This window comes from Tenrec ecaudatus, chromosome 6 (genome assembly GCF_050624435.1).
Source record: "Tenrec ecaudatus isolate mTenEca1 chromosome 6, mTenEca1.hap1, whole genome shotgun sequence".
In the NCBI taxonomy this organism is placed as follows: Eukaryota; Metazoa; Chordata; class Mammalia; order Afrosoricida; family Tenrecidae; genus Tenrec; species Tenrec ecaudatus.
Window position 1 is genome coordinate 130,926,451 of NC_134535.1, and position 27,291 is coordinate 130,953,741.

Consider the following 27,291-nt stretch of genomic DNA (forward strand, 5'->3'; position numbering starts at 1 on the left):
CCACCTCCAGTTCCCTGGAAAAGACCCAACCACCTGCTCCCGTGAAAATCCCAAAACCCTCTGCCATGTGGTCAAGTCCCACTCAGTGGCCCCGTGGGACCCACCAACTAGCCCTGCTCCCTAAGGCTTCTGGGATTGCCTCATCTTCTCCCCACGGAGAGGCTGGTAGGATTCAAACAGCTGACCTCGAACCCCTGTGAGGAGAGTCCAGATGTCCTGTGTTGGGTCAGCATCAACAGCATAGACAACAGGTTCTTCAGGCACCAGGGGGGCCAGAGACCCGACCCCCGGCCCGCCGCCCAGCACACGGGCAGCCTGCAGCCTGGAGGGGAGCAGAGGGCCTCGCTGTGGCTGCCTGCCACCAGGTCAGGCTGGCGCTGGGTCCCCCTCTGGGACTCTGTGGGGTGGCTGAATTCACAAAAACACAGAGACTGCCAGCTTGTGCTTTTGACACATTATCGGTTTTTACTTAAAAACATGCTAAAAACATGGTGTTAAGTAAGCCGGGACCAGGACGGAGGTGGAGCAGGGAGTGACACTGCAAGCAGAAAAGTGCATGTGAAACCCACAGGCAAGCTGTCCCAATCTGCCCCAGGGGTGGCTGGGCAGAGGTCTCCCCGAGTACCCTCCTGACTGCATTCCTGCATGAGGGGGAAATGGAGGATGTGAACTTGGGGGGGGGGGGGGCGGGGAGCAAGGGACCAGACGGACTCTGAAGCAGATGGACAAGGAATGGCCCTGAGCCCCCAGCTCCCATCCTCTACCAAGTCCCTGCTAGATAGCACCTCCACCAGTGGGTGGGCAGGGGAGCTGGAAAGGAGGGCACACCCACCTCCACCGCTGGACTGCTCTTGAGCCACCAAAGCAGAGCCAGAGTGTCTGCAAGGGGGCCTGTGGTCTGGGGCGGGGTGGGCTCCCCGCCTCCCTGCTGACGGGTGGGGGTGGGCAGCAGAGGAGCAGCTGCAGGTGAGGGGCAGTGAGTAGAGACTTGTGCCCAACCCCTGCAGCCCACTCTCTGAACGGGACAGTCCCAGGCCTGCCCCCACACCCTCTGTGACAACCGCAGGCAGCAGATGGGTGAGTCTGCATCTGACGTTCCTTACACCATCTCAAGATGGTGGGGACTGCTGAGTCAAGCCAGCAAACTGCTTGCATGGGGCCTGCTGGAAGGAACTCCAGCAGGAGGAGCTGAGGGAGGGGAGACTCAAGTCAGGCACAGCCCAGAAGGCGCTGACCATTGGCGCCTCCCAACAGCCTTCCTGCATGGCCTGGGGGACATCGCAGAGACCTTGTCCCAGTGTAGACCCAGCCAGGTGGCTAACAGCGGAGCCCAGAGCGGAGGCGGGGGGGGGGGGGGAAAGCAGGGTGGTGACCTATGGGAAGGGCTAAGGGTGGGGTCTGGTGGGAAAGGAGGGGCCTGTAGCAGATGCGCCAGGGCCAGAGGATGCTGAGGGCCAGCCGGCTCCTGCTGCACTAGGTGTTTGCTGTTGAATTTTAACAAAAATGAAAAACATATTGCATTGGTAGGCATAAACAAACCCACTAGTCCCCACCCCAGCAGAAAAACTAACTGCCCCAGCAGGCCCCACAGCGCTGCCTGAAGGCATTTGCCCCATGTCTCTGCAGCAGTCTGCTCCATGCTCACTTTGGGGTTCCTGGCCGGCAGGCAGCCGAGGCTTCGCCTGCCTGACCAGGAAGATGGGCCAGAGAGGGAGAGAGGCAGCTGTGTCTTACTGCCGCCACGATGGGAAGTGGCCTGGGTGCTGCCCAGCTCTCCGAGACAGCCCTGCTCTCCACCTTCACCCTGACCACCCCGCAAAAAGCATGAATACTGAAACACACCCCAAAGTCCGATTCTCCTGGTCCCGGTGGGCACGGTATTAAGGTGAATAGATGAGTTGCGGGGAGGTCGTGGCTTGGATCTTAGAACAGGATGCTGGAGAAGAAACCATCCCCAGCAGGAAATGCCAGTCACGGGCTAATTCTTAGAGATACAAGACAGCTGCCCACACAGGGGCCCCACCAGCCTGGGGCTAGCTGGGGGTAAGCATTTTCTAGCTTAGTCCCAAGGATTCTTGACTGACTTTAACTGCGAGCAATGTTCTCCCATGCCAGCTGAGGTTAGATCCTCCTGCGGCCGGTCGCCCCGCCTTGCATCGCACACCAGGACTTCAGGCCATGGGCCAGCTGTAACAAGATCCAGTCCGACTGCTCTGTCACCGATCCGGGAGGTCCCCCATGCGCCCCAAGGCCCCGCCATTGAACTGGCTGAGCTCCAAGGAAGATGTGGATCGAGACCCAATGGGCAGCTTGCTCCCCTCTTCCCAGCTGGGCAATCAGGCAGCGAGCGTGGTTCTGGCTGGGACGGCCTCCTGGTGGTCACGGTCCTCTGACACCGTCCGAGCAGCGGACACCAAGGGCTGCTCCCCCTTCCAGGAGCAATGTAAGAAGTGAGCAGCAGCTGAACTAGAGAGGTATTTGAATTTCTAGCAGGAATGTCTGTGAGAGAATCGGTGTGCAGGAGGACCGGGCGCGGGGCTGCCCATAGGACAGAAGGAAGGGAAGCCCCCGGGGGCTGCAGAGGGCAGAAGGGAGGGATGTGGGCAGAAAGTGGAAGGACCCTCGCAGTCTGGCGGCATCCCCGGCAAAGGCGCTGCTCCGAGCGGAATCCTCTTCCTTGCTCTGCCTGCATCTTCAGAGGCTCTTCCAGGGCCTTCCACCCCAGCGCAGGGTCCCAGGCGCCAGGGCAGGGAGCACCATCCTCATGCTGCTCCCCCTCAGTGCGTCAGGGCAAAGCAGCAAAGGCCTGGCCGTCTCACCCCAAGGCCTCCTGAGCGTGGCACAGTGGTTTGTCCTGATGGAAACTGGGCAGTGTCCTTTCCCCACCCACCCCATCCCCCAACCCAAGGAGGGATAGGGGAGGTGGTGTCAGAAAATCAAACCATTAAAGAAACCGATGCAGTAAAAAGTTATAAATCAGAAAGCTAACCCTAAACGTATCTGTGAGATAATATTCCTGAATAATCATAATCGGAGTAAATTAAAATAAAAAAGTTACACTGGATAAGGTATAAAAAGCCTGGGCAAGATGCTCCCAGGGGTCTGGCCTGGCCTGGGCAGGGCCCCCACCACACACAAACACACACATACACACACACCCCACCAGTCCCTGCAATCCCCATTGGGTGGCATGGGCAGCAATGGTGTCTGCAGAGACAGTCTCCCATCTGGAGGGACGTGTCAGTGTGCGCAGAGGCAGGGGCAGAAACTCGCCAGTGCCAGGGGGCATGCCTCCTCCAGCCGGCCCCAGCCCACCCCGTCTTCTTTGGCAAATACACTGATGCAGGAGGGAAAGTGCAGCGCCCCGGCTCCCCGAGGTCTCTGCTCCCCGCTGCCGCCTCCTCCTCCCTGTCCTCCACCATGGGAAGTCTCAGGCCAGCCGGGTGGGTGGGCAGGGAGCGGGGAGGGCGGGCGGCGGGGAGGTGGGTGCAGGGTCAGCAGTCTGGAGAATGCGGGCAGCCAACACAAAGCTCAAATCTTCTTCCCTCGGACAGTGTCTGGCTGGGGAGCTGGGGCGCTCCTTGCCGCCGCTCACGCGTCGTATTTCTTCCCCGTCCGGTGAATGTGTTGGAAGAGGGTCATGGAGAAGGCCATGCCCAGAATCTGAAAGATGTGGGGGGCAGGGGGACGCTCAGTTCGGGCCCTGGGCCTGAGGCTGACCTCCACCCCAAAGCCTCCGCCGAAAGCGGGGCGACTAGCGCAAGCGGACACAGCCCGGGGGAGCCTAAGGACATGGTGAAATGGAGCCTGTCACCAGGGGGGGCGTCCCTGGAAGGTGCAAAGGGCTAAGATGCCCGCTGCTGGCCGGTGGGCTGGAGGCTCGAGTTACCCACGGGGATCCCGGAAGAAAGGCCTGGCGACCTACGTCCAAGAAACCAGCCACTGAAGGTCCCCAGGGAGCACAGCGCCACACTGAGCACCGCAGGGCCACCACGAGCCGGAAGTGACTCAGTGGCAACAGTGCGCACGCGCGTGCGTCATGTGCGCGTGCGTGTGCGTGTACGTGCGTGTGCGTGCATGCTTACAATGACCTGGAGCCTCCGGGAGAGGTGGCTGACCGTGAGCAGTGCATGCGCTCACATCAAAAAGGGCAGCTGGCCTGGGAGCTGGAGGGACAGGGGAACGGAACGCTGACGCTGAGCCCTCTGAGGGGCTCGGGAAGAGTGAAGCCATCCCTTCAATGGCAGCAGGTTGGGGAGCCCTGGTGGCGCAGCGGGTTAAGAGTTCAGCCACTAACCACGAGGTCAGCAGTTTGGAACCACCAGCCGCTCGCACCAAGGAAGAAAGACGTGACTTTCTACTCCCCCACGAAAAAGTTATTTACAGTCTCAGAAACCCATGGGCCGCGGGGAGTCAATGTCAAGTTGAGTTGGGGTTTTATTTGTTTGGGCAGATGTTGGCTTATCGGTTATACTTTTGTTATTGTCAAACCCTGGGCCCTGGATGGGCGAGAGCCCAGGAAGCACTGGAGGCAGAAGGAAGCCAGCTTGTGACCCCGCGGATGGGTCATGACACTGTGTGCCTTCCATGGACCTGTGGCCCCGGCCTGGCATCGGGCGGCGGCCAGGAGGCGATGTTCAGGGCTGGGGGCCGGATCCTGGGCTGGGCCTGCAGCAGGCAGCTGCGATGTCCCCATGCTCGGTGAGGAGCCAGCAGCGGCCATCTGCACGTGAATGCTTAGATCAGTGTTTCCCAAAGTGAGCATACCGCCCCCTGGTGGCGGGGGGCGGGCTGCAAAAGCAGATAGCTGCACTTTTCCCCAGATGACACAGGGCTGGCTGAAGGATAGGAGCCCCCAGGGGTTTAGTGGTTATGAGTTGGACTGCGATCTGTAATGTCAGCAGTTCGAAACCAGCAGCCACTCTGCAGAAGAACGATGGGGCTTTCTACTGTCATGAAGTCTCAGAAACCCACAGAGGCAGTTCTACCCTCCCCTAAAGGGTCACCATGAGTCTGAATTGATGTGATGGCAGTGAGTTTGCCAGGGGGTGGCAATTAATAAAGGACTTTCTTTTCGGAAAGAAGGTGGTAGATCACACAATTTTGGGAGCCTGTGTTCTTAGATAAACCGCAGACCTGAATAGGCCCCCAAGGACCCAGAGTGCAGGAGCCTGGTAAGAAAGATAACTTTACGCATAGCCTACTGGACCAACCAATCGGGTCAATGCTTCCAGGACACTCAGACCCTGAAGATACCTGGTCCCCAGACAAGGAACCACCATAAGTCTGGACAAACAAGGAGGCCAAGAGATGCTCCTTCCCTGGAAGAACCATCTGTGCATCTTACCAGGGCTCCTGCTCCCCACCAGCCACTCAGGCCTTGGCCCTGGGAAGGAAGGATAGCCGGCATCAGGCCTGGACCCCTCCTCCTCGCTCTCCACCAACTAGGCTGCTGCTGTTAGCGGCTCTCAAGTCTGCCCTGACACTGGCAGGAAGCATTGTCTGGCCCTGAGCCAGCCCCACGATGGACTGTGAATTGGACCGCTGGGCTCCATGGGGGTCACTGGCTGATTTCTCAGAAGCAGATCGCCAGGCCTTTCCTCCGAGTCCATCTTCATCTAGTGGCGCCGCCCACAGTGTCCAGCATCACAGCAGTGCACCACGGAAGGGCAGGTGGGGGCTGCCCGAGGTGCCGTGGCTGAGATGGAAACACGTGTCTCCCACCTGGCAGTGAGCACACTGGCCTAAACGGCTGCAAGAACAGCGACCAGCGACTCCGGGCTTCCTATGCACCTTCGGCTGCCCTTGGCACTGATGTGCATCAAACCTACTCGAGGCTAAGGCACTGCTGCCAGCCAGTGGCACTGTTATCTTACCCATCATCATGCTGTGGAAACTAGGGCACAGTGAAGCTAAGTCTCTTACCCAAGTCATGTTTGTTAGTAAATAGGGGGCCAGGGCTGACCTCCCGGGAGGCTGGCTGGGAGGCTGCCTGAGGATGTGGGTGTACTCTGGGGCAGTACAGGTGGTCCCCAACTTCCACCCACGGGGGTCCATTCTGACAGCCCCATCATGCGCTGCCACATAAGTAGGATCCCCCCCCCTTTTTTTAAGTTTGCATCATTATGGCCTTTTTTATGATCACTGTCTCTATAAACCTGATCTTTGTTTGTCTTTAGGGGCTGGTAACATGGCATAACCTATTGGGCTATTTTAATTCATGCACACATAGTACAAACAATAAGATGTACCCCTCCATCGCCCCCTAAAAACAAAAACAGGCCGTCCATTCGTAACTCAACTACGCTGTAAGTCAGGAACACCTGTAGTAAGCAGTCCCTATGGATCTGGGGACAATGATGTTGAGAATAAGCGCCCACGTGTGTTACATGCAGCGCCCACCGTGCCCCCGGCTCGGAAGGAGCGCGAGGAGGTGGGTTCAACCTGGCCTGGTCTGGCCCAGCAGAGAAGTGTGTGGGCTCTGGGCAGCCTGAGGTTAAGACCTGGCTCCTCTGGGCGCTAACTTAGGACCTCCTTCCCGTTTCATTGTCCTCCCTGGCTCGGGGGGTGGGGGGTGTGCTAGGTCCTGGCGCCCCTCTTACCTGCATGATAAGGATGCACATTCCCACCGTGCCAAGCACGTGCTTGTGGTCATCAAACCACATCTTCACCTTCTCGTAGCAGCCCTGGGGGGCAAGGGTCACATGGTGAAGGTCCTGCCCAGCACCCACCTCATATTCCCCCCTCAGTTCCTGAGCCCACCCCTGGTCCTAATGAGCCCCACTGCACAGCCTCAGGTCCCACCCTCCTTACCCCCTCCCGCTCTTCCAGCTGTGGGTCCAGCCTCCCTCTACTTGCTGCCTGTTAGCTACAGTCCCAGGCAGCCCCCCCACCCCTCCTCACACAGGTGAGAGAGAGTGAGTCAGAGTCACAAGGCCGTCCTCACCGTCTTCCACAGTGGGGTGGTGGCATTCCGACCACAGCCCTGGGAGTTCTCCATACAGCAGCGGTCCGGAACCATGTTCTCTCCCAGCACGGGGAACCAGTCCGTGTAGTCAGTGACGCCACAGCACCGCATCTGCCAGCAGGGATGGAGAGAGGGGTGTTAGAACATGCCTGGAGCAGGGTCCACCTGTTCTGGACCCAGCCCCGCCCTCCTCTGGCCCCACCCCATCTGGGCTCGGCTTTGTGGGAGGGGGTAAGGGCCTTGGGCCCCTCCTTTGTGCCCCGCAGGGAAGGCAGGGTTGCAGCAGCTATGGGCTGTGTGAGTGCTCCCAGGGGGCGGCCAGCTGGCCCCTCGGGTCTGTAGAGGCATGTTTTATTCTTCAAACCAGCGCCTCTTGGCCTGAACCAGGCTCCAATCAACAGGGAGGACAACCTGTTCTTAACATAAAATCTGTGGTCCGTCCAGGAGCTTCAGAGAGCAAAGACCAGAGAGCAATTACCCTTAGTAATTACGCCCTGAACTCGCCCGCCGCCCCATCAGCTGCTGTGTCCGGGCCCTGTTCCTTGCTGGGTGGCCAGCTGACCCAGCCACGCAGGCAGATGGCACCCTGGGGCTTAGCTCCCCACGGGCTATGATTCAGAAGGCATGGGCTCCCCTGGGTCAAGAACCCAGAGCCCCCACTGGGCTGAGGCCCAGCAGGTGGGCAGAGAGACTGCAGGCCTGACCTCGGCCTGGATGATGTTCCAGGCGTTTTTGAGCCCCACGTTGTTCTCCGTGTTGTACAGCAGTAGGCCCTCCTTCAAGTCCTTCTGGGCATTCTCATTCACCTGTCAGGCGAGGGCAAACAGGACAGGGTGGTGGGGACCAGGTGGGCTGAAGGGGAGGGGCTAGGCTGGAAGACCCTCCCACCCCGAAGGCTCTGTTGGCCCAGGGGCTGCTCAGAGAGGATGTGGGTTCTGGCTTCCAGCTCCAGCCTGCAGTCCTCCCTGATGGACGTGCCACTGACCCCCAGGGGAGCTAAGTTCTTAGGCTAGGGCTGGGGTACCAGTAAGAGAAACACTGCCTGAGCGAGATCCTCATCTGCCCAGGCCCACTCTGTGGCCCATTCCCAGTGTCAGGCCTCTGGCCCTCTAGTCAAAACAGCCTCACAAGACGTGCAACGGCTGGTGCTATGTGAGATGCAACTTTACAACCATTTACAAAACTACGCCCTAAGTGTGAGCGGGTGGCTGCATTGAGCAGTGCACGGGATCCGGCCTCTGCTTCCTCACCTGTGATGCCTGAATACCAGGATCCACCCCAGCGGTTCTCAACCTGGGGGTCGAACGACCCTTTCACAGGGGTTGCCCGATTCATAGCAGTAGCAAAATGACAGCTATGAAGTGGCAACGAAAATAATGTTATGGTGGGGGGGTCACCACCACATGAGGAACTGGATGAAAGGGCCGCGGCATGAGGAAGGTTGAGGACCCCTGATCTACCCCATGGGAAGAAAGGAAAGTGCTCGTACAGCGAGCGAAGAAGAGAGCTAGTGCAAAGGAGTCACTCAGTATCTGTTGTGACGTCTCCCCTCTTACAAGTGCAAAGCCAGAGAAGGGCTGTTTCCCACTGTAACAAAGCCCCGAACTTGCAGGGAGTGGCTTGAGAAGCCACTTCAAGAATCCAAGGGACAGACTGCCATAGGCCAATGATGGCGGCCCTCTAGGCCAGGGCAGAACTGCCCCCGGAAGGATTCCACGACGGTCAATCTTTAGAGAAACAGTAAAAACCCACTGCTATTCGGTCGATTTTGACTCATAGCAACCCTCTACAGGGTTTCCTCTACATCTTCACAAGGAGCCTGGTGGCACAGTGGTTATGCTTTGGGCTACCATCTGCAAGGTCAGCAGTTCAAAATCACCAGCCATTCTGGAAGAGAAGAATGAGGCTTTCTACTTCCATAAAGAGTCACAGCCTCAGAAGCCCACACAGATAGTTTTACCCTGTCCCATAGGGTCGCCATGAGTCAGAATCGACTGGGCAGACGGCCTCATCTTTCTTCCTTGGAGCAGCTGGCAGGTTTGAACCGCAATCCTTGTGATTAACTGTCCAGTGCTTAGCCATCAGTGCCAAAGCAGATTCTCCTCCCAGGGGCAGCTGGCAGTTTCAAACTGCTGACCTGTCAGTGGGCAGTTGAGTGTATAAGCACGTACCCCACCAACACCTACTGCGTAAGGGACAGAGTGCTGCGGAGCACTCGGCCACTCATTCCAGGTGGCACGAAGAATGCGGGCCTCCCATCTGACAGCAAACTACCCCGAAGGCTGAGGTCACCCACGGTCACCCCCATCTTCCTGAACTTGAGGAGTAGGCTGAGCCTAGGAACAGCCCCTCTGTTTTCCACAGTCTCGCTACTCACCAGCATCATCTGGAAAGTTCACCTTGTTTTCTGATGGATCATTCAGTCCATCACCTGGGGCGGGGATGGGGGTGAGGGGGGGGGATCCTGCCTCTCAAGTGCTGCCATTGACCTACGCTTGAACCACTTGTGGTGGGAGCTCCCCACGGAAGCCCCTTCTGCCCCTCGGTGATTTCACATAGTCCCCGTCCTACGACTACACAAATACTTATCGCTCCCATTCGCTGCACCCCAGTGCTGCCCCTCTCCCACCAAACCTCCCGTCTGGGCCTTCCCTGGGTGGTCTCACCCTCCTGGCCACAGGACCCTTTCCTCATAGCTGTCAGCCTGTTCCTCTGCCCAGGGAAAGGCCCCGACTTTACCTGACCCCCGCCCCCAAGGGCTACACCACTCCATATGCGCCCTCCCTGCGGTGCTTACCTTGTCCATGTAGACAAAGAACAGGGTCAGTAAGATGAGTTCTCCTAGGAGGATGACCAGGAGTACGATGAAAAACTGCAAAGCAAGGACACAGGTATGGGCACCTGGCAGTGAGGCCAGGGACAGGGTGCACCAGGGCTGTGGGGAGGTAGGGGACACGCTGTACCCAGGGCAGGGACTGCCAAGGTCACGGACCCCCGAGGAGACCCAGGGAGCGAGGGGAGGAAGATGAAGTAGACAGCCGATCAAAGGAGTGGGCGGGTCAACTAGGGTAGGGGCAGCCAATCATGAGGAAGAAGGATGTGGTTAGGCACAAAACATTCTAGAAGCAATTTCTTTGGGCACCTCGGTGGCCTGCGTGCAGAGGCCCAGGGTGCCCCTCACTCCCACTTACACTGAGCAGGAGGCACTTGTTCTCCTTGATGGCGCCCAGGCAGCCGAGGAAGCCAGTCACCATGACCATGGTACCTATGGCGATAACCAGGTTGGCGGCAGACAGCGAGGGGAAGCTGGGCGAGAACGTGGCGAAGTTGCCCTGCGACACGGAGAGCCAGATGCCCACTCCAAGCAGCCCACAGCCACAGAGCTGGAGAGAAAGAGACGGTCATTAGACCCACAAGGTTCCTGGACATGTCCCCGGACCACGACATTCAAAGGGGCACAGACAACCAGGTGGAAGGAGGGTTGAGGGGGGTGGGGACCAGCAATATCTGGCCTGGAAGAGGTGGCCCTGGTTCTGGTCACAAGACAGAGTCATGTCGGTCAGGTGACCCAGACAGGTGACTGTGTCTCAGTTTCCCCACCTGGCAAGTGGGATAGTACCAGCTTCACAGACTTCACGGGGTCTCCGAGGGCTGCAGTGTGTAGGGCCCCGGAGGGCACAGGCCTTTTAAACGTCAGTCCAAGGAGCCGGCCACCATGAACGGTGGAGATCACTCCACCTGACTGGGGAGGGCAGGGCGCAGCAGGCAGGAGGCACAGAGGCCACAGGGAGAGCACCACCTGCCGTGAGGACTTGTGTCCAGCTTCTCGGTCTCCTGTTGCTCTGACCAGAGAGAGGGACCACCTGCCCCTCTTCTCAGATGCCCAGGGAACAAATTCCTAACGTGCGCCGACAGGAGCGCATGCAGCACTGCCTGGGGGCCGGCCTGGTGCCCTACACAGTCTTCCCCATCCATCGAGCTTGGCATTATTGCAGCTTCGGCCCTATTCTCAACAGCACCCCTGGGGCCGCCGACACCACCTGGCGAGGCCTCGGTTTCGCTGGCTGCAAATTTCCACATCTGCTTTATTTTATGCTCGCTAGAGCTGACAGCCCCCACCCCACCCCGTCTGCCCGCTCAGGGAAGTTTGCTGAGTCTGAGGAGCCGATCAATCAGCCAGCCAATACTTACTGAATACCTGCAGCGGGAGCGGGCCCGCGCCAGAAAAGCCACAGCTGATTCAGAGACCTGCCTTCCTGGAGTGGGGCTGGGGGCGGGGGGCAATAAAGAATGTACCCGGCGCAGGTAACTGCTACAGGGGTTCAGAGGAAGCCAGTGGGGAGCCGGAGGAACTGGGGCAGTGGAGGCAAGGTGCTGGGAGCCACAGGGGGGGACTGGACCCTGGCTCTGCTGTGAGCTCCTGCTGTGAGCCTCTGCACGCTCATCTTACGCACACTGAGACCACCACCACCACCACCTGCCGGACGGCTGTGCGTGGGTCAGTGAGATGGGACAGGCAGTGTCAGAGGCCAGTCAGGCCCAGCATCACCCAGCGGATACTACGCACCTCCTGCCCTAACTCCTCATGCTCTGCTCCAAGAAGGAAACGCGGGTGTACTGGGTGACCTCCTGTCTCTGCACCCCAGAGGGACCCGCCACACATATGGGAAGGGGAGGGGAGGAGGCAGAAGGGGCGCTGAAGAGATGGCATCTCCACCCTCCTTCAGTCCACAAACCCAAACTGAGCGCCCGGCTTCCAACATGCCAGACCCTGTCCCAGCTGCCGGGGAGGCAGCGGAGAGCAGGATGGCAAAGGCCCCCACCCCCTGCTCGTAGAGTTGCCGACTGACACCTAGACCACCCAACACACAACCATGGCCCACATGGGGCAGAGGAGATCTGGGCTCCATAGCGCTGTCCCAGGCTGGTGTCTGGGGAAGTCAATGACCAAGCCTTTCTTTCGCTGCATCTCTGGTGGGTTCGACCCTCCAACCTTTGGGGCAGCGGCAGCAGCCGAGCAGTGAGTCCCAGCCGGGACTCAAGACTCTCACAGAGGCACACCTAGCAGAGCAGCAGACATAGGACAGAATCCCAGGTCCCAACAGGTAAGGAGTCCGAAAGTGACTGGTGGCCAGGGAAGGCCTCTCAGGAAAGAGATTGTGTGCAGAGGGGCTGTGTACAGAGTGGGCAGGAAGTTAAGTCAATAACTAGGTAGGCGGTCAGGATAGAGGCCAGAGGTGGGGGCTCAAACACAGACATGGGGGCCTCCATAAGTGGAGGCATCCATGGGGCAGATCGGGGGGCCTTTGCAGTCCTCTGTGAAGAAAACTGGACGCTGTTCTCGGCCTGGGAGGAAGCCCCTGGAACAGAGATGGAGGTGTGTTCCAGGTTAGGCCGGGGGGCCCACTGGCCGTGGAGGATAGGGTCAGGGTGAGGGGGACCAGGAGAGCAAGCAGTGACATCCCAATGCCTCCGTGTATCCGTGAACACCGCTGGGACTAGGTGTGAGCAGATGGCGCTGACGCGGGGTGGCTCTGGAGCTGGGGAGGGGTGGGTGGCTGGAGAGCTAGGCTGAGGGCGTACGGACAGGGGACAGGTGGTCCTCCCCACGTGCTACGGAACCAGACCCTGAAAGGGGATGGGAGGTATGCATGTGGAGCCGACGCCCCAGTCCCGACAAGGCGGACTTGCCTGGCGCCTCCTTTGAGGAAGAACTAGGTCAGGACACAGCCACCCGCACACAGGCTCAGAGGGAGCCCCCAGCTCTGCAGGGGCCGTGGGTGCCACCACTCCATGCAGCCGCCAGGTGGCGCTCCAGGCCGGCTCAGCAGTGGAAACTTATTAGCCCAGGGCACCTGTCACACTGTAACTTCCTTCAAATCTGGTCAGTCCCCATGCTGCCATCTCAATTTGTCTCTCATGAATCATGCCGTGGGGAATGCACAATCTTCATGCTCGAGATCAATGGCCCTCCGAGGCAGACCCTGGACTCAGAGAGCCGCCTGTGACAAAGGTGCCCGGCAGCTGCAGGAAGCCCCCACCTTGACGCTGGAGACACTCCACGCCCCTGAATCCCCACCAGACCTGGCCGCCTCTCACTGCGGGTGGGCCCGGTGGGAGTCTCCTCTGAGCCTCTATCCCCCTTGCCCCTGGGGGGACCGAGGGGGAGGCCTGGGAGCTCCACCGGGGAAACGCTGACAGTTCAGAAACCTGCGAGTCCGCCCTTTCTCACTCTGATAAGCTGGCTCTCTGGCTTCTGAGATTCTGCAAATTCCCAGCGGGCGCCTCCAGCCACCACTCAGAGAACATGGATGCTGCCCTCTCGCCTGAGCCCCCCCCCTCTCCCTATGCTGGGTGGATCCCACAGGCCCAGGCTGCTGCCTACAGCTGGGGCGGTCTCTGGAAGCGGCCTATGACCAAGTCTTCCTCTCAAAACCCCCTCTCTGTCTCCCACCCCTGTACAAAGGGCCCTATCTTATCCAACGTCTTCTGAACCCCAAGGGAATAGGGCCCCTGTAGTGCACTGCCAAGAGGGTACTGTGCACCCCACAGACACTCCCTGCCCCCCTCAGGGGTCTCCTGCTGAAGAGACCCTCCGTGCCTCCAGGTAAGACCAGGCCTTGCTTTCAGGGACAAGAAAACCATGGCGCTCATGGTGGCCCAGTGGAGACAACATGGGGTTTCTGAACCTGTGGCCCAGAGCCCCTTCTGCACCACCAGCTCCCTAGGGAGGCTGAAAGGCACCAAGTCGGCCCACCGCAGCCTGCTGCCTCCCCGCAACAGGCCTACCCCCTGAGATAGTTAGGGTCTATTGTGCCAACCTGGCCAATAAACACATGTGGGGTTAATTGAAGGGCGACGAGTTAAATGGCTCAGTGAACCTAGCCTTTCTAGTTCTCAGGTCTCTTGCTTTCTGATGGTTGGACCATGGTGCAGCTGCCTTAGCCAGTTCCCTGCTTAGCTGGCAAGGCTCACTTCCTGTAAGACATCCCCGAGGAGAAGCCACATGGACCTACCCCAATGCAGCCCTGGGTGCTGGAGCAGCCATGTGGAGACCCCTGCCAGCACTGAGATGCTTACATGCTCACTGACTCGGCTTTCCTCCTGCAGTCAGCATCATAGTGTGTGTTTGTGAGATGGTGGAGGACTTCGTAGATCGGTGTTGGACATGTGGACTAATGTTGGACTTGTGAGCTTGGGCAGCACTGGGTTGGGATGCTTTCTTAATATACACTTACCCTTGATATAAAACTCTCTCATATATATATGAGTTTCTGTGGATTTGTTTCTCTAGTCTACCCAGACTATCTATCTATCTATCTATCTATCTATCTATCTATCTATCTATCTATCTATCTATCTATCTATCTATGCGTTTCTGTAGTCTCCCCAGGCTAACACATCCCCCGTCTGCCTCCAGCACAGCCCTTGTAGCATGCCGGAATCCTCTCTCTAACACGCCCTTTCCTTGTGGGACTCCCCTGGGTTACCTTAAGATTCTTTAGCATTCCTGGCCCAATTTCCCTTAAAATGTGGGATTTGGAATAGATGAGATGGTTTCTAGGGCCCCTTCCAAGCCCAGCCATGGGTGGATCGAAACCAAGGCTGGACACATTGCTCATATCCTCGCCCAGTGGCCCTGGACTGACGGTGGCTTTGCCCGCAGGGGACCTGCGCAGCGAGTGAGTTAGTCAGGGGGCTGTGAACCACAGGTCGGTGGTTTAAATACGCCAGCTGCTCTGTAGGAGAATGAGGCTGTCTGCTCTGTTCCCGTGAAGATCTACAGGCGCCAAAGCCCTACATGGGGCCATGAGGAGTCGGAATGGACCCAATGGCCGTGGGGTGTTTTGCTGAGTGTTGACATTGCTGGTTGTCACGCTTGTGAGCTGGCGAAGGTGGTGCGCTGCCATCTCACTGTTAGAGCCTGAGATGTTGCTGACATCCCGCAATGCACAAGATGCTGTCCTGGCTGTTGGCCTCCATGCTGAGCTCGTGTGACGGGGTCTCCTCTTCTCTCCTCTTTATGGGAACCTGCCACCAGGCCCTTCTTCGGCAAGGCCACTGGAGAGTACCAACTGCCAACCTTTCCGTCAGTGGCTGCTATCAAACTGCTGGTGCTGCCCAGGCCCCTCAACAAAGAACTTTCCAGCCCCAAAGGCCAAGGGGCCCAGGTTGAGAAGCCTGCCCTAACCCATCCAAGCCAGATCATCAGCGGGAGGGCCTGGTGTACATTCCACGGGGGGAGTGGGGCAGGGACGGGGGACAGACCTGGCAGATATGACAATGGAACAATGGAAAGAGAGTGTGTGTGTATGTGTGTGCATGTATGTGTGTATGCATGTATATGTGACATATATACATATGTATGTGTCTATGTATATGTGTACATGCACATATATGTATATGTGTACATGCATGTGTATGTATTGTGTGTGTGTGTGTGCTGGAGCAGGGGTAGTTAGAGGTCGATGGCCGGGTGGAGGGGGGGAACTGGGTGTGGGGGGGGATGGGAGAGCGTGGTAGGGGAGCTGTCCCATGGGGAGGCACCAGAGCCCAGTGCAGTAAGTGGGCAAGGCCTGCAGGGCACTGCCAAAGCCCCGTGCCTGCAAGCTTAGCTGGTGGCATTGGGGAAAATTCCCTTCCAAAACCAGAGGGTTGTCTCAGCTGAGATGACCAAGCTGTCGTCCAGCCCAAGGCAGGAGGAGAATCTAGGGCAAGGCAGAGTGACGCAGAGACCGGCACCCAGCCTGTGTGACCACTGACCAGCCCGAGGTCAGCAGGTCTGCTGGCATAAGCCCCTCTCTGGATGAGGGTGGGCCTGGCAGCCTCCCAGAGTGACCAGCCTCCCTGGCCCTTGCCCACTCACCCCCCAGCAGAGGGTATTTCCAGGCAGGGTTCATCCAGGGCTCCAGTTAAACCCATGGCCTCATTTGAGAAGGTAAACTCCCACCTTGGCTATTGCCCATGGCCTTGATCTCTGTCAGGGCCGAGGCTTGGGTCCGTTTGCTCCCTCCCCAAGTGCCCTGAAAAGACTCTGGTCTCTGGGTCTCCCTTCTGCGGCACATTACTGCCTGGTCCTGCTCGGACGCTGACCACAGAGGAGGGCCGGCAAGTGAACAAAGGTTAGGGGGCCTCAGCCTCAGGCCCATCCAACAGATGTGAGACCGGGAGACCGAGGCCAGACAGGCTCTGATCACGTGTCAACAAGCACGCCTGACATCCCTCGCTCATCAGGCCTGCTGTAATTAGTCTAATTTTCCAATGTAGTTGTCTGTGTCTTCAGTTCAAAACCTATTGATTTGTGGTTTTAATCTATGCTTCTGCCATACGTCTTTTTCAAGCAGGTATCCCATTTCTCAGAGGGGGTGTCCACACAATTTGCCCTCCCCCATTCCGTTCCAGCACCTACTCTCCAGCAAACTGCTTAGAGCTCAGAGGACAGCAGCCCCACCACCATCCCTCCACCCACCCTCATCTCTCACCAGGGTGGAACGGCCCCACACAGGGGCCCGGCAAGACCCTGCCAACCTTCCACGTTGACACACTTCCCACCCATTTCCAGGGCCCGGGTTCCTGTCTTAACCATCCTCTTCCACTGCAGGGGGGCCCGAACCCCATCATCCGGACTGCGAGATAAAGACGTGGTCAAGGATGGAATGATGGGGGTGGGGTGGGCGTAGGGAGTCTGAGCAAGCCACAGCCAGGGCACAAGGCCAGGCACAAACACACAACGCCTCCCCCCCGCGAGCCTTTGCTTCCCCCAATTGCTCCCCAGTCCCCGACTCTGGTCCCTCTTTCCCTGGTGTCGGTGTCGGGCTGCCCCCGCCCCCATCACAGTCCCTCGGAGCACATCACACTGACGGCTATTTTCATCCCGCAGCTCATGCGCCTCTGCAGAGTTCAGCCAGCCCGTGGCTCCCCAGCCCCAGCCTGCACCACCCCTGCCCCCCTCATCCTGGTGTCCGTGAAGCAGAACAGCACTTGGGCACAGGGAGGGGGTGGGACAGGTCTCCGCACTCCGGTGCGCTCTATAAGCCTGGGCCTGGCGTCCTGTTTGAGGGCGTTTAATAAATTAGTGGACGTGGAAAATAAAAACCAAAGCAACTTTCATCGCATAGCCTGGTGTGGTGGCTGGTGGCTACAAATGAACCTGCCAGGTCCTGGGAGAAGCTGGCCTGTCACCAACTTCATCTGGGGGAAGGGACAGTGCATGGGAGGTTGGAGGCAACTCTGTGTCTCAGATGTCCCCAGCCTCCAAGGGGTCCTTGCAGCTCCTTCACCCTCACAGCCATAAAGGGAGGGAGGTGCAGACGGACGGACTGACGGACGGCAGGGAGGGCTGCATGCAGCGTCCAGTTCTGCACACAGGGAAACAGAGACACAAGTCCCAGAAGCGCCTTTGCTGAAGTCACCCAGCAGGCGGGAAGGAGGCTCTTGGAGGTGGAGGGGGCCGCCCAACAGGCTCTCCCCCTCGGGGGTCACCCACCCTCGGGACACAGGAGTTGCCATCGTCTTGAGCACCTCAGAGACAGGTGCCCCCACCAGAAGATGCGAGCTCCTCTCCCACCCTCTTTCCCAACATCGCGCTAATTAGTGGGGAAAGGGGCCCTGGTGGCTCAGGGGATTAAGCATCGGGCTGCTAATGGAGGTTCCAAGGTCGAAGGCTCAGCCTCACAGGAGAAAGAGGCAGTCTGCTCCCACCGAGAGGTGCAGTCTCCGAAATCCTGGGGGGGGGGGGGGCAGTTCTACTCTGTCTTAAAGGGATGCTCCGGATCGGAATCAACTCCGTGGAGGTGGGCTTTTACAATGGGTCAGGGGAGGCCTTGCACGCTGCAAACTACAACGTGCTCTGCTGCTCGCCAAGAGACTAGAGGTTTGAGTCCCCCCAGAGGCACCTCGGAAGAAAGGGCTGGTGATCTACTTCTGAAAGAGCACCCACAAACACCCAGTGGGGCACAGCTGAACTCTTGACACCAGGGGGAGGGCGTGAGCTGGAGCCATCAGACTGCAAAGGTCTCCTGCCACTGACTCAGGAATCCATGTCTCCGAGGCTCATGGGCCTCGGGCCTGGCCCCGTTTCACCCAGGAACAAGGACAAGAGACCCCCATCTATCTGAAGGGATCCAGCCACCTGCAACTTCACGCAAGTCTCTCCTGGCTGACCCAGATGTTCCCCTCTGAGGCCCCCTCCACGGGGTACCTCTGTCTCTAGGCAAAGGCTAGCCAGGGCCCGAGCAGAGTCTGCGATGGTCACCTCCAGTGGCCATCCCAAGCCCTCACTGGCGTGACTGTGCATGAGCAGTGTAAGGGTGCAGGGCAGGGTCCCTCGGCCACATTCCCTTTCTGACAACCGCTCCCTCCCGCCCCCCAAACCCAGTCTCTCGCAAAACCTCTGCTTCTTCACGGCTTTGCTCCTCAGCCCCCAACGTTACCAGCCTGCACAGGTGACACTCAGATCACACCCATCTCCCTGGGCCCCATTTTCCTCCAAACAAACATTACGTAAAGCATCTGCAGACCTACAGCCGTTACATTCTGATGACTGGCTGCAGCACGGGATCGTTCTCCGTCTGCGATGGTTCCGGGCGAAGGCAGAGAAGCAGGGCCCACTGCAGGGGCACTGGGTGGGCAGCCGTGTGCCCAGGTGCGCAGGCGCCCCACAGCTAACTCTATGAGGGCCTTAAGAAGGTGGACACCCCTCCCCCCACCACTCCCAAATCTGCCACAACACCCAGCCTTTGGGAGTGGCTCCTGAAGTTCAAAACCCCAAAAAGGGCGAGAGGGTGAGAGATGACCTGACAAGGTGGAGCTCATCTGAGACCCCCTTTCCCCCCAGCGGCAAGTCACCTTCTTGGAGGGCAGATGCCCCAATACGAGCTCGCCCTGGACAGGGTGCTCTGTTCGGGGTCCCAGCCTGTGGAGGCTCGCTCTAGTAAAGGACATTTATGGGATCCAGATAGGCCTCGTCCTGGGGGCTTCAAAAGCCGGGGCAGGGTGCCGAGAGTACACCCAGTCCCCAAGACTGCTGATGCCTTCAGGGTGTAGTAGCAGGACGCGGACTAGTCATGGGGAGGATGGGGGGGGGTGTTGGCCCCTTTATAACTGGCCTCCAAGAGCAAGGCCTGTGCATCGGCATTGCTTGGCTCCCTCTGCACCCCGTTCCTGGGCCACCTGGGCACCTCAGACCTGACTGCAGAAGGTGAGAGGCCCACCTTCCCACGCACCAGTATCCTTCCACCTCTCAGACCCACAGACCCCAGTCCACGGGGAAATGGAAGCAGAGGCAGAGTCAGGGCCCACAGCCGGTAGGAGGGGGGCCGAGCAGCAGCCCCAAAGGACCACGTGATGAACAGCCGCGGTGACACAGAGCACCTGCCAGCCCTGGAAAGCAGAGGCGATCACTCACCAGTCCACGAACCCCGATTCCCACCAGGCCCGGGCTCACCGAGGCTGGGACCACACTGTCTCCCCAAGCAAACCCAGTCCACACCTGGGCAGGGGCCTGGACAACTGGTCCATGACAAAGTGCAAAACCAAGACTTACAGCTCACTGCGATCGAGTTGATTCTGACTCACAGCGACCATGCAGGACAGGGCGCAGCCATCCCTGCAGGTTTGCGAGATTGTAACCTTTTATGGGGGTGGGGAGGTGGGGACAGAGGGGGCAGAGAGCCTCATCTTTCTTCCACTGAGTGACTGGTGGGTTTGAACCGCTGATCTTATGCCAATGAAATGGGGCAAAGGTGGGCATGGGGAAGCGGGGTCCCCGGCAGGGCACCTGTCACTCGATGTTCTGCAAGGTGGCACCAGCCTGTGCCCCTCTGGCTCAAGGCTGGCTGTGGGCACTTCTGCTCCCGACCATGGCAGCTGCTGCTGAGGACCATGCACAGCTGTCCCCCATCCTCCACAGGAACGCTCGGAGGAAACAGGCTCACACCGGAGGGCCGGGTCAGGCCGGAGAATGGTCCCCAAGTGGGGCTGACAGTTCACTGTCATCTCCTACCTTGGAGGCTGTGCTTGGAGCCAGTCCCAGGCCCGCCCTTGGCTGAGAGGGGATTGGCGACCCTTTCCTCAAACTCTGGAACCTGTCAACACTCAGCAGGAAGCAGCCTGCAGTGCTAGGTCACCCTAGCGCATTGGTGCTCGAAGCCAGAGCGCGGGTGCAGGGAAGGAAGGGTGGGCTGTGTGCTGGGACCAGGGGGCCGGCGGCCTGGGCATGCTCCGCTCATTACTGAGCCCACCCCCACCCCTGGGGCCATGGCTGCCCCAGTCACGGGAGAGACAGCCTGGGAGCTCCAGGAGGCCCGGCCAGAATGCTCAAGGTCACTAGAAATTGGGAGGGAGGCCGCCAACGTCTCGGAATAGCTTGTCAGGAGTCTGGAGAGAGGATTTTTCCAATCGCCAGCATATTTTGTCTTTCCTGCGTTTGTTTTATTTTGTGCATCTGGGGAGAAGGGCATTTCTGATCGTATCATAGCCGACAGCAGGTGGCCGCGCTGGGCTTAGCAAAGCAGCCCTCCAGGCGCACGCTGAGACGCCCGCCGATGAAGCAGACGCAGCCACCCAAGGGCCACGCTCCGGACTAGCACCCGGGAGAACAGGACGGGCTGGGCGGCTCTGACCACTTGACTTCTCTGTTTCTCAAGGGGTGGGGGGCAGAGAGGGAGGGACCGTAGCCCACCAGCACAAGGGGACACGGAGGAGGACTGAGATCAGGCCTGCGGAGCACCGTGTGCGTGTCCCGGGATAGAAATGTTGTACAAGACACTGTGCTTTCAGTCAAACTTCCTGGAAAAGGCGCCTCGGACAGGACCAGGGCATCTTGAATTCATATCACATCTTTCCCAGCAAAGAGCTCAACCTATCTCGGAAACTCGGAACTCGTCCTAGGGATGGGCTGGATCCTCCTTTTTGTCTGTGGGAGAAGAGGCTTCGCATGTGGACTAAAGTCAGGCTGGGAAGGGGCAGGCGCTGCTGGCCACTCTCCCTCAGTGAGGCTGCTGGGGCCTCCCCACCCCCACCTCACCCTACCCACTCCCGCTCTCATGTAACATGTAATGAGGGCGCTCCTTCTGCAATGCCAGTTCAGCAGCCGGTACTCTAGAGATATCAAGAAAGCTCGTGGCTGACACCCAGGGCCATCTCTGGCCCCTGACAGTCTCCCCCACACACTCTCTGCTGTAACCTTTTGACGTAGCCAAACTGGGACTGTTGTTCTCTGCATAGAGCCTGTGCCTCCTGCCCAGATCCTGGTATTTCTGACATGTGGAACACACAGGCCGGTTACATGGGGGACTCTCTGCCAGCGATTGCCCGAGACCACGTGACGGGATAACCTGAGGTCCCTGCCAGCTCTGGGCCAAGCATGGCATGCCTCACCTTCTGCCCGTGTGCCCACCCCTCTGTCCAGGCCTGGTCTGTCCATAGCTTCACCAGACAAACTTGCCCAGGGTCACGGTGCTCCCTCTGGGCTCCCAGCAGGCCCAGCTCGATGAGCTTTAGCCAGCACGGCTGGCTCCTGGGCGCTGCTGCAACCGAAGGCCGTGTGTCGGCACCTAAGCCACCCACCTGCCTCCTCCCCAGCGAAGCTCTGGGGTCAGGGTGTCACCTAGGCATGTCCCTACTCTGAGAGAGGGAGAGAGGGACTGGCTCTGCTATGCCTCAGCAAACCTCCTTAGCCTGGGACGATCGCTATGTGCCACGAGGTGACTTGCAGACGAAGATCTTTATGCAAAGAACGCGCACATTATTCGCAGGGTTTCGTTTTGTTTGCAAACTGACCTATCCCCTCTTGAATCAGTGTACTGTGTGCACGTTGCAGGCTGGGCGTGTACGTCATCAGTGTGAGTGCGTTCTATGTCAAAGTACACTTGTGAGCTGAAAAGGCACTGGTGGTGATGACCATGGTGGGTGGGGGATCTTAAGAACGATGATCATGAAGGTATCAGTGAAGACAACCAACATTTACCGAGTCCTACATTACACGCCCACCGCCATCCAGTCGATGCCGACTCATAGCAACCGGAGAAGACAGACTAGAACTGCCCCTGCGGGTTTCTGAGACTAAGATGGGTGACTCTTCACAGGGGTAGGAGAGCCTCGTCCTTTTCCCATGGGGTGCCTAGTGGTTCCCAACTGCTGAACTCACGGTTTTGCAGCCCAACACATAATCCATTCTATCCCCAGGGCTCCTCTGGGAAAGTGTGTTTTCACAGAAACCACACACGGAAGCAGCACTTATTTCCCTCGTTTAAAAATGGGGAGCACTCGGGGGATCAGAGACCTTGTCTGAGATCACAGACACAGCTAAATGGCAGAGGTGGGACTCTTTTACCCAATTGGATAGACCCCCAATGCCGTGATTATAACCTCCACAAATCTGCCTCCCACGGACCTGGGGGGAAAAAATCACAAACCCCATTCTATTAAACATCTGCCACCATTTCTAGCCAAATCAGGGCGGGGGCGGGAATGGAGTGCCAAAGAGTGTGGGCCCAGGAGCTCAGTCCCAGGGAGGGAAGGGGGAGGGGACGGGCACAGCTGGCGGGAGGAGCGGATGGACTAGCCTGGAGCTGGTGGCAGGATGGTTGGTGGCACTGCAGCGGGACAGCGGGGGAGGGGAGAAGGCATGCCCCTAAGGGTGCCCGTCTACTGGTCAGGGTGAGTGTGCCTGTGGCGTGTGGGGGTGTACAGGTGCGCTGCGGGGAAGAGAGAGTGGTAGTCCAGCCATGGGCTGGTATTGTGTATTGTGTTCGGTCTTACTTTATCCCACAAAGTTATCAGAAGAGTATGTGGGCACACCAATGATTCCCACTCCATGTTTCATACACACTGTCTCACGCCAGTACAATCATGTCACAAGGGGTCCTGGTCTCCATTTGAAAGAGAAGGATGGTGTGCCTAGCAGGAGTTGTGGCCTGCCTCTAGCTAGCCTAGGTTGGTCACTATACCAAAAAATGAATCGGTTGGTATCCAACCATTTCGGTCAGTAGCATACAATCAAGAACCGATAGGACTGACGGAAGACATCCATGTTGCCCTGAAACCACTGACACACACACACAAAAAAAACAGACTGCAGGAACCGACGGAACACCAACTGAGACGGTTCAACAAATGGATGGCACTCGAAGTGTTCACTCGTCCATGGCAAGGCATTGGGAAGACCAACTGACGGGAAGAGATCAATACCTGTGCCCATTCCAAAGAAAGCGGGCCCACTAGCATGCAGAAGCTATTGACAATACCATTAATACCACGCTAAGTAAAACTTTCCTGAAGGTCATTTACAAATGGCTGCAGCCGTCTGTAAACAGGGAACAGCCACAAATCCAAGCCAGAGTCAGAAGAGAACATGGAACAAGAGATGATCGCTCACTGCTGATGTCCAATAGACCGTGGCTGAGAGCAGAGAAAACTAGAAAGATGTCTACGTGGTGCTTCATTGACTATGCAAAACAGACCTTCGACCATGTGCATCACAACAGAGCAGGGCAGCACTGAAAAGAACGGAAAGTGCAATGCATTTCACGTGCTCATGAGGAGCCTGGACACAGACCAAGTGGCAGTTGTTCCAACTGACAAGGAGACAGCGCAATTTGGACTAAACACAAAGTGTGCCTGTGGGTTTTCGCCTTTCACACCCTGTGTATTCCACCTGTGTGCGGAGCAAATAAACAGAGAGGTCGGGCTAGGTAGAGGAGACTACGGCATCAGGAGAAGCCTTAACAGCCTATGATATGCACATGACACACCAACTAGCTTGCTAAACGTCAGGAAGACTAGAAGCACTTACTGATGGAGATCCAAGACCAGAACCTGGATGACAACTCCATGTAAAGAAAGCAAACATCAATACAGGCAGACCAGTAAGCAACAACATGATAGGGGAAAGAATAAAGGGGTCAGTTCAGTTGGGTCCATGATTAATGCTCGGGGAAGCAGTAGTCATTCCACTGGACGGACGTGCTGCAAAATGCCACTCTGATGCGCTATCAAAGCACGGGTGTCCTTTTAAGGACGAAGGTCCGCCAGACCCAAGCCGTGGTATTTTCGCTCGCCTCAGATGCGTGTGGCGGCTGAACGGTGGATCGGTCAGACCAAAGGAAGAATGGATGCGTTTGAATTAGAGCGCCGGGGAAGAACACCGAGTCTACTATGATGGCCAGAGGAACCACTGTGTCTTAAGGAAGTACAGCGAGATGCTCTGCTTGGAGAAGGGAGGATGGCGAGCCGTTCGCAGACGGAGAAGGACATGGTGCAGAGGGTCACCGCGCTAGAAGGCCCCTCAACGAGATGGACTGGCATAGTGGCTGCGACAGTGACGCAGACATAGGGTTGACACTGAGGATGGCGCAGGATCCGGCCCGGTTCCGTTCTGTTGTACTCAGGGGTCGCTGGCAACAAAACCCTGTGATGAACGAGAACATTACAGATAGCCTCGTTTCACAGACAAGGGAACCGCGAGTCAGAGGGACTCAGAAACGACAAGGAACGCGTGCTGGTCGCCCCCTCATTGGCTCCTTCAGAGTTCTGGCCGCCGCTCATTGGCTCATTCAGAGTCCTGGTCGCCCGCTCATTAGCGCCTTCAGAGGCCTGGTCGCCCGCTCATTGGCTCCTTCAGAGGCCTGGCCGCCCCCTCATTGGCTCCTTCAGAGGCCTGGTCGCCCCCTCATTGGCTCCTTCAGAGGCCTGGCTGCCCCCTCATTGGCTCCTTCAGAGGCTTGGCCGCCCCCTTATTGGCTCCTTCAGAGACCAGTTCACACCAGGTGCCTCTAGGCATAGGTCTTGAACACAGTCCGGTGCGGGTGAGATTAGGGCCTGGGTCCTGCCCAGGGGGCTTGCAATCCAGCCAGGCCTGCACATCTGGGCTGAAAAGCCTAAGGTCAGAGAGGGCACTGTCCAGCGTTGGCGCGTCCAGGCCAGGGAAGGCCGTGCTCTAAGCTGGCTTTACAACCAGTAGACTCGGCACATGTAAGGTCTTGGTTTCCTCCTTTACCAGCTGGGAGGGCCTCGGAAAATACCTCGCTCGGTCGTCCTCTTTTCCACCCACCCCCGTGGAGGATTAATGGTACCTACCGCATAGTTACAGCTAGGATCCAACGCGATTCGTGAAAATAAACGTCCTCGCACGGCGCCTAGTACACAGCTATAAACGGGAGCCATCATTCGTATTTATGGCCCGCAGTCATCGTACACCCAGGCTATGAGCTCAGGTAGAGCAGCTGAGTGCCAGGCGCCAGTGGCGGAGAGAGGCTGAGGTCCTGCTTGGCCCCGGCAGCTCCCCGTGTCCCCAGTCCACAAGCCCACAGCGGCTGGGCCACGGTCCTGGAGCCCCACCAATCCAGGCGGCACAGCCCCGCCAGCCCAGACATCCTTCCCGAGCTCCGCCGTCCCCCGAGTCCCCAGCCACCCATCTCCGGGAGGCGGCCCCCTTTCCTGATGTGCGAGTGTGCTTGCTTTTGGCAGGGAGCTGCTGCCGGCTGCGCTCTGGACCGTAAAACAAGTTTTCATCAATAAATTAAGATAAGCGGAAAGCCAGCTCCAGAGGAGGCGGGCTGAGGCAGGTGGGCGGGTGAGCAAGAAGTCACATGGTCACGCAGGAGGGGCCCAAGCAAACCCAAAGTCAGGCTAGGGCTCAGTGCTTCACAGGCATCCCAGGGCCCCATCCTACCCAGGAAGGAGCCTCTGGAGCCTCCGTGCTGCCTCTAATACCATGACCTCGTGTCAGTTAGCAAGTGTCACTGTGACGGATATGGGCAGGTTCAGCAACACTCTGAGCCAGAATAACGATCCTAGTCGCAGCGTACTACAAGCTGAATCAATCAGACACTTGCCTGCCCAATTACTAACACTAGAAACCTCCTCGAGAAATAAATAGGCTGTTCTCCCAGAACTTCCTCTGCTCTCAGCAGGCAGCCTGGCTTCCCTGAAATGCACCTCACACATCCCACTCTCAGCATTTCCTACTACCCCAAAAGCCCTCCTCGCTGGCTTTCTTCCCCTTTCTAAACCTCATCCAGGGCCTTCAAGCCCCAGGGGGAGCCTCTAGACCTGAAGTTCCCTCCTCGGCCCTCACCCCACTGACATACCACACCCCCTTCAAACGTCTGCGCCTTGTGAGTGCTGACCTTTGCCAGCTGCATGTTTCAGCCTACAAATGCAGCACAAGGGTGGGTGCCTTGCTCAGCAGACTCCTCAGTGACAGCCCTAGCGCTCCCATATGACTGGGCACAGCAAGGGCCTTATAAGTGGCAGAGTCCTGGCTGAGTGAAGAGAGAGGAGGGAGGGAGGGAGGAGGGAGGGAGGGGGCACTCTGTAGCAGAGCAGGTTTCTGCTCGACTCAGGAGTATTTGCCCTGGTGCAGCGCTGCACAGCCTCCTTCCTCCCTGACGCTCCTACACATGCCGGAGCATATGGCAGGAGAAGGGCCATCTGCCCGTGTCCACCACCCCATGCAGAGAGGGGCATGGCTCCACATATGCTGAAGAACTCACAGAGAGGTGTGGAAGCCTTTGGATGATGGGGGCGTAGCACACTGACTACATGCGGCTAACCAGGAGGGGAGTCTTGAACAAGCCCACCATTCACCTCTAAGTCAGTCTCGGTTTCCCCCAGGAAACAAAAGGTAGGGCTTAATGAGAGCCCAAGCCCTCTCTAGAGCTAAGGTTCTGGGATCCCTTTTTTCATGGATCCGCACCGCTGCTGTAAGAGTTGGGTGAAACCAGCAGCTGCACTCTGTCCATTTTATGGATGAGGAAGCTGAGGTCTCGGGCTATTTGACTTGCCCACAGAGTTTGGCCTCCCTGACTCCCTAAGGACGGCCTCACCTGGCTCCAGGAAGCAGGCAGACAAGAGTTGAGGCCCACCAAGTTGGAGCTGGGCCTAATAAGTGTTCTATCACTCGACTCTCACCCCCTGCAGAGGTGACATCGTGGCCCAAATTCTCCCCGGAGGAGACTGGAAGCTCAGAGAAGTGACCCAAGTGCTCAGGGTCTACTGCCAAGGTCCCATCACCCAACCTCATGAGCCTGCCGTGTAAATGCACACAAACGAGAGAGTCAGGATATGGCAAAGTTTCAGGCCACAACGACATTCAATCAAGACTGCTAATTATACCCCAACATGGCTATAAATCAGAATTGATTACTCCTGAGCTCCCATCTTGGAAGGAGCGGGAGCTCTGGGAGGCTCAGAGAGGGGTCCGTGGAGGCTCTAAAGCAAATCCCCAAAAGGCCTCCCTCCCAGCCCCATCATAAGGGGAAGCACTCCCCCTCCACGAAGACCCGGAAGGGGAAATGATGCCTTTTTATACAAAGCAAACG

The 27,291-nt window shown here is 58.0% G+C and overlaps 1 protein-coding gene across 4 annotated transcripts in view; it reads right to left on the reverse strand.

The window, feature by feature from the left end:
- Positions 1-439: 439 nt before the first annotated feature.
- Positions 440-27,291, reverse strand: part of TSPAN9 (tetraspanin 9) — a 242,610-nt gene continuing 215,758 nt past the window's right edge. The window contains exons 2-7 of one of the 4 annotated variants that reach the window (XM_075552203.1): positions 10,159-10,350; positions 9,765-9,839; positions 7,672-7,773; positions 6,947-7,078; positions 6,603-6,686; positions 440-3,663 (exon numbers count right to left, since the gene is read on the reverse strand). In XM_075552203.1, coding sequence (XP_075408318.1) covers positions 3,592-3,663; positions 6,603-6,686; positions 6,947-7,078; positions 7,672-7,773; positions 9,765-9,839; positions 10,159-10,350 — 657 coding nt within the window. In that variant the 3' untranslated portion in view covers positions 440-3,591. Of the gene's footprint in view, positions 3,664-4,342; positions 4,724-6,602; positions 6,687-6,946; positions 7,079-7,671; positions 7,774-9,764; positions 9,840-10,158; positions 10,351-27,291 lie in introns of those variants that run through there. The other 3 variants (XM_075552202.1, XM_075552205.1, XM_075552204.1) reach the window with 3 other exon arrangements.